This window comes from Solanum tuberosum, unplaced genomic scaffold (assembly GCF_000226075.1).
Source record: "Solanum tuberosum cultivar DM 1-3 516 R44 unplaced genomic scaffold, SolTub_3.0 scf00027, whole genome shotgun sequence".
In the NCBI taxonomy this organism is placed as follows: Eukaryota; Viridiplantae; Streptophyta; class Magnoliopsida; order Solanales; family Solanaceae; genus Solanum; species Solanum tuberosum.
Window position 1 is genome coordinate 1,843,128 of NW_006238953.1, and position 7,102 is coordinate 1,850,229.

Genomic DNA, 7,102 nt, shown 5'->3' on the forward strand with positions numbered 1-7,102 from the left:
TTTATTGTTGAAAAGTGGAATTTTCTTGAATTTTTTTAGTTTCAAACTAAGCTTAAGAATGGACATTACTCTGAGGGTAACCAATGTAGCATTTTTCTTTATTTTACTCATAGATTTTTTTTTCAAGAAAAATGGTGAGAGAAGAAAATCCACTATTTTCACCAAGATTACAGTTTTAGTTAATTTCTCAATAACCCTTTTTTATTTGGGATTTTATGTCTATGAATTCTGGAAGTTGAGAGCTTTTGTGTTTGAAGAATCTGTTTTTTCTGTTATGACATGGAGTGTAGCTACTGTAATTGCAGCCTATTCATTAAACAGAGAAAAAAGGTGTCCATTATTACTCATCATGTGGTGGTTCTTTTCTAGTACCCACATTTTCTTCCCAAAGCAAATATAATTGATTTTGCTTCCCTACCATTGTCAATTCTTCTATGTTTCAATGCCATGCCAGTACCAGCCAACAAATACAGTGAAACTGAACAGCCATTCCTTCAAAAAGATGAGGTAAATACACATGATGATGCATTTTCTAGTGCTAGTATTTGGAGCCTAATCACATTTAGGTGGCTTAATCCACTATTCAAGAAGGGTCATGAGGAAAAGCTCAGAGTAGAGCACATACCTTCAATTCCTCACACTAAGACTTCTAATGAAGCTGATTCTTTGTTGGAAGATGCGCTTCGCGAAAAGAATACTTCTACTTTCTTCATCCCTCATGCCATATTACATATGATTTGGAGACCACTTGCCTGTAATGCAGTTTTTGCAGGTAATTCTTGATTATGGTTCAGATTGTACGAACCTTGACTATGCTTAGCAAACTAATTTCATGCTTCTGTTTGCTTATGTAGGAGTCAACACAATTGCTTCCTATATAGGTCCTTTGCTGATAGCAAGCTTTGTGAATTTTTTGTCTGGAAAGAAAGATGAGTCCAATTGGCAAGAAGGAATGATCTTAGCCTTCATCTTCTTCTTTGCCAAAACAATAGTGTCACTGTCCCAAAGGCAATGGTACTTTGGAGCTAACCGGATTGGTGTTCGAGTCAGAGCCGCTCTGATGGCTTTGATATATAAAAGAACTTTGTCCATAAAGTATGGTGGAACAAAAGACGGGAAGATCATAAACTTCATCAATGTTGATGTTGAGAGAATTGGAGACTTCTGCTGGCATATTCATGGAGCTTGGTTGCTTCCTGTTCAGGTTACATTTGCTCTGCTAATCTTGTACAGGAATTTGGGTGCTGCTCCCTCTGTTGCTGCTCTTTTTTCGACCATATTCGTGATGGTGAGCAACACACCGCTTGCCAAAATGCAAGAAAAGCTCCACTCAAAGATAATGGAAGCGAAGGATGTGAGAATTGAAGCCACTTCAGAAACCTTGAAAAGCATGAGAGTCTTGAAACTGCACTCATGGGAGTCTACTTTCTTGAAGAAGCTGCTTCAACTAAGAGAAAATGAGAGAGGTTGGCTTAAGAGATACCTTTATGCATGTTCTGCTGTGGCTTTCCTCTTTTGGGCCTCACCAACGCTCGTCTCAGTTGTAACCTTTGGTGTTTGTATCATCCTAAAAACACCATTAACATCAGGAGCAGTTCTCTCAGCACTAGCAACTTTCAGGGTTCTACAAGAACCAATTTACAACTTGCCCGAGCTCATTTCCATGGTTGCTCAGACAAAAGTTTCAGTTGATAGGATTCAAGACTTCATGAGAGAGGAAGATCAAATGAAGTTAACAAGCTATCATACTCCTGACACTTCTGAAGTGGCGATCGAACTTGAGCCAGGAGAGTATGCTTGGGACACAAATGAGTCCAAGAAATCAACAATTAAGATAACTGAGAAAATCAGGATAATGAAAGGGTGGAAAGTAGCAATATGTGGTTCAGTGGGATCGGGAAAGTCAAGCTTAATCTGTAGTATTATGGGAGAGATTCCTAGAATTTCCGGATCAAGTATTAATCTTAATGGTTCAAAGGCATTTGTACCACAGAGTGCTTGGATCCAAACAGGCACTGTTAGAGACAATGTTCTGTTTGGCAAGGAAATACACAAGGCACATTATGATGACGTCGTGGACCAATGTGCTTTGAAACGTGACATTGAGATGTGGGCTGACGGAGATCTAAATTTGGTAGGAGAAAGAGGAATGAACCTAAGTGGTGGACAAAAGCAAAGAATTCAGTTGGCCAGAGCTATTTATAGTGATTCAGACATCTACCTGCTAGATGACCCTTTCAGTGCTGTTGATGCACAAACTGGAGCTCATATGTTCAAGGCAAGTACTACATCCTACTTTAGTAGAATTCTTTTTCAGTAATCTAGTTGGTATTATTGATGTGCAACAACCCTTCATCATATTGCAGAAATGCGTAATCCAACATCTACATGAAAAAACAGTTGTTTATGCCACTCACCAGTTGGAATTTTTAGATGCTTCTGACCTCATCCTTGTAAGTTGAAACCATTTTCAGTTGATTGAAACAAACTAGAAAAGTATATCTTAGTTTTTCTTCTTACCTGATATGCTTAGGTAATGAAAGATGGAAGACTTGTTCAATCAGGAAAGTATAATGAGTTGATTGCAGATCCTGATGGTGAGCTCCTACGGCATATGGTGGCTCACAATAAATCATTAGATCAAGTGAAACCTTCCCAAAAAGGCAGCTGCTTAACTAAGGGTAAAAACCAGAAAAACCAAATTGAAGATCTTACCAATGAAAACAAGATCTTAGAAAGAACTCAGCAGGAAGATGCAGTATCAGGTCGAGTTAAATGGAAAGTCTACTCAACCTTTGTAACCTCGGCGTATAAAGGGGCCCTTGTACTTCCAGTCCTTCTATGTCAAGTTCTCTTCCAGGGACTGCAGATGGCAAGCAACTACTGGATTGCATGGGGAACAGAAGAAGAAGGAAGGGTTACTAGCAAGAGATTAATTGGAATATTCGTGCTGCTGTCAGGGGGAAGCTCTTTTTTCATCTTAGGAAGAGCAGTTATGCTATCAACTATCGCAATTGAGACTTCTCAGAAGCTCTACATTGGAATGATGAAATCACTCTTCCGAGCTCCCTTGTCATTCTTTGACTCCACCCCTTCCAGTAGAATTCTCAATAGGGTGAGTTTAGCAACTGAAATGAATTATTTGTCTTGAAATGTGTCTATAGTCAGTTCTTTGTTTCTTCATACATGACTTTCTGGCTGCCTCTATTCTGAACTTCAATTTTTTTTCTTGCTTGTCAGTCTTCTACGGACCAAAGCACCGTGGACACAGATATTCCATATAGATTGGCTGGACTAGCATTTGCACTTATTCAATTATCGAGCATTGTTGTCCTCATGTCCAATGTTGCCTGGCAGATCATGTTTCTCTTCCTTCTGATACTTGCCATCTCTGTGTGGTATCAGGTAATAAGAAACTTAACCTGAAGTTTCTTTTATATCACTTCTAAATGGGAAATGCAACCAATGAGTATTTACTTCTCTTAAATATGGCCTTAGTGTTAATGATTCAATTCTTATTGCAGGCATATTACATTACCACTGCTAGAGAACTAGCAAGGATGGTTGGCATTCAGAAAGCTCCAATCCTGCATCATTTCTCAGAATCTCTCACCGGTGTAGCAACAATTCGTTGTTTTAATCAGGAAGACCGATTCTTGAATAAAAATTTAAGTCTCATCGATAACTATTCACGTGTTGTCTTTCACAACTCTGCTACAATGGAATGGCTCTGTGTTCGAATTAACTTTCTCTTCAATCTCATATTCTTCTTTCTTCTCGTCATCCTGGCACACCTTCCTCGAGAGGCTATAGACCCCAGTAAGCTTTTATTCTTATCCATTTCCATTTCATGCATCCTGTGTAACACATTCCCAGGCAGTTAATCAATAAAATTCCAGGCAGCTTCTTTGGTGATGCATGAGTAGACATAAGAAACAAATCTTAGATTAAGAACTTACACAAACTGAGGAAGTCAGTCTATGATAACAACTTTTTCTTTCTTTCACTGTGGTAAATGGCTTCAGTGTGTGATATCACATTTTCATCTGTTTGCAGGTTTAGCAGGACTAGCAGCTACCTATGGCTTAAATCTTAATGTTCTCCAAGCTTGGGTTATATGGAACCTGTGCAATGTTGAGAACAAAATGATCTCAGTTGAGAGAATACTTCAGTTTAGCGACGTTCCTAGTGAAGCTCCACTGATAATTGAAAAGTCCAGGCCAAAACCCAATTGGCCTCTAAAAGGAAGAATTGAAATTAAAGATCTTCATGTACAATACAGCCCTGATCTCCCAAGAGTTCTAAAAGGTATAACCTGTACCTTTCCAGAGGGAAAGAAAATCGGTGTAGTTGGAAGAACAGGTAGTGGAAAGTCTACTTTGATCCAAGCTCTCTTCAGGGTTGTGGAATCATCTGAAGGATGCATTCTTATCGATGGAATAGACATTTCAAAGATCGGTTTGCAAGACCTGAGGTCTAAGTTGAGTATAATACCACAAGATCCAACTTTGTTCCAAGGAACAATTAGGACTAATCTTGATCCATTACAACAACATACAGATCAGGATATCTGGGAGGTAATGTTCTGGACTTCTTTTTCTTGGTTTTGGTCAATAGAGTAGACTTTGTAACTTACTATAAGAATGATTTCATATTTCAGGTCTTGCACAAATGTCACTTAGCTGATATAGTAAAGCAGGATACAAGGCTTCTTGATGCACCAGGTAAAAATACTATAAAAGAACTTCAAAATACATAAACAATTGGAAAGGGAAACAAATGATAAAGAATTTTATGCTGCAGTTGCAGAAGAGGGAGAGAACTTAAGCATGGGTCAAAGGCAGATTGTGTGCCTAGCTAGGGTGTTGCTACAAAAAAGGAGAATATTGGTACTTGATGAAGCTACTGCTTCAGTGGATACAGAGACAGACAATGTCATTCAGAAAACTATAAGAGAAGAAACAAATGGATGCACAGTTATAACAGTGGCACATCGGATACCCACAGTGATCGATAATGATCTTGTTCTAGTTCTTGGTGAAGGTAAAGATACAGGACCTAGCACCACAAGCACACACAAAACAGCATAACCAAGTAAATTAAGCATACATGTTAATAGGAAAGTAAGAATATAGTACAGTTTGAATGATTAATATAAAAGCTAGTGTATACAACTGCATGACAATAGTAGTGGCAGAATATAGTGCAAGTGCAAGTTTGCAACCATTAACCTGCAACAGGCTAAGAACTCAAAAAGATGAAGACATAGAACATCTGAGAATACACACATCATATTCTTCTAAACTCCGTCTTGTTTGACGCAGGAAAAATTCTCGAATTTGATACTCCTAACCAGTTATTGAAGAACAGTTCTTCTGCATTTTCAAATCTGGTAGCAGAGTTCTTAGGAAGATCATCCAAGGAGTAACTACTCCTTGGGGTTAACCTAAAAGCATATCACGAGGCACATACATCAATCTTCTAAAGGAACGAACGACTGACTCAATCTGCCAAGATTAATGTGGCATTGTACTGCACAGAATCATCAGCTGACATCAAGAAATAGAGCAAGTTGAGCAGCTATAAACGAAGTAATTTGATTACTTTACAGCAGCCACTTCTCACTAGTATATCTCATACTGCTCACCAAAGGTGACATGAAGCCTGTATGATATCTATAGTAGTTATTGTTAATCCTTAACTAGTAGTCTAGTTCATACACTTAATTAGTTATTTCTTGATTTTTTTTTAATTTTTTTTTTTGCTTAAGGTTATTTCTTGATGTAACAATTAACCTTAGAGTTTGTTTGACTGTCATTTCCCATAGCATCAATCACCATGAACTTGACACGAATTATTAGTTTCGTCCCCGAGCTATTGACAGATGACAGTCAAATTCTTCATCAATCAATGTTATACTATGACAACCATGAGTTAGCAAATGCCCCATATACTTAAAATTCAATTTCGGTCATGATCCGCTCAAATATACTTTGGTCTAGAGCTCTAGGCTAAAAAAGTCGAGTTTGGTCATGGCCAACTTAATTTCAAGAATACTAATATATTAATATTTATTTATATTTTGTAAACATAATTTGAATTTCAACTCAATAAAATAAAAAAATAAGTTCCAAGAGTTTGGGACCACTTCCTATATTATGTGGTAGAAGGGGTATATCATGTATGGATCCGACTTCTCTCCATTTCTCTTCCCTCCATTTGCCCCAAGTTCCTATTCGGATTAATGACACATGACATAGGTTAAAATAAATGACTAAAATTTAATTTCTCAAAGTAAATCTCTAACAATGATTTAACTAATAAATATATTATATATTTAATTTTAAAAATTACTATAACCCCCACAATCTTAACAATATAATATGTTGCTAATATTGTGAGATTATGATAATTTTTAATACTAAATATATATTGTATTTATTAGTTAAATCATGGTTAGAGATTTACTTTGGAAAATTAAATCTTAGCCATTTATTTTAACCTATGTCATGTGTCACTAATCCAAGTAGGAACTTGAGAAAAATGGAGAGAAGAAAAATGCAGAGGAGCCGGATCCATCATGTATCTAATTTTAGTTAGTCAAGTAAAAAGATATTTTTAAAAAAACTGACAACAATTTGAAATGAAACTATAATAATTGCCTCAACTTCTAGAGTATTTTTATACTTACCAAAAATAAAATCAATGAACAGAAGGATTTTACCAACTGTTTCAGTATTTTTGGTAGTAATAGAAACGTATTTTTGGTAAACTAAATACTAATATTGATCATAGTGTTAAATTACACACAATTTACGGTCCGTTTGGCCATGCGATATGATATCATGATATGGAATCATGATATGGAATCATGAGATGAAATTGAAGGTTTGTTTGGACATGCGATATGGAATTTTTGTGTTGTATATTTTCTCATAAACATAAAAATCCCAAAAGTTGTAAAACTATTAAAATAGCCCCAATTGTTTATTCAATCTTATCAAATAAACAAAAATTATAAAATCGCATAATAAATTATTACAAAGTTATTTGTTCTTCACTTAAGTAATTGTTTCATCTAACTTTAATTTAATTTAAAAAA

At 36.3% G+C, this 7,102-nt stretch overlaps 1 protein-coding gene across 1 annotated transcript in view; it reads left to right on the forward strand.

The window, feature by feature from the left end:
• Positions 1-379: 379 nt before the first annotated feature.
• Positions 380-7,102, forward strand: part of LOC102590475 (putative ABC transporter C family member 15) — a 16,687-nt gene continuing 9,964 nt past the window's right edge. The window contains exons 1-10 of the mRNA XM_015306308.1: positions 380-772; positions 855-2,278; positions 2,367-2,453; positions 2,534-3,115; positions 3,241-3,405; positions 3,525-3,819; positions 4,057-4,577; positions 4,661-4,724; positions 4,804-5,043; positions 5,325-5,424. Of these exons, the coding sequence (XP_015161794.1) occupies positions 448-772; positions 855-2,278; positions 2,367-2,453; positions 2,534-3,115; positions 3,241-3,405; positions 3,525-3,819; positions 4,057-4,577; positions 4,661-4,724; positions 4,804-5,043; positions 5,325-5,424 (3,803 nt within the window). The 5' untranslated portion in view covers positions 380-447. The remainder of the gene's footprint in view (positions 773-854; positions 2,279-2,366; positions 2,454-2,533; positions 3,116-3,240; positions 3,406-3,524; positions 3,820-4,056; positions 4,578-4,660; positions 4,725-4,803; positions 5,044-5,324; positions 5,425-7,102) is intronic.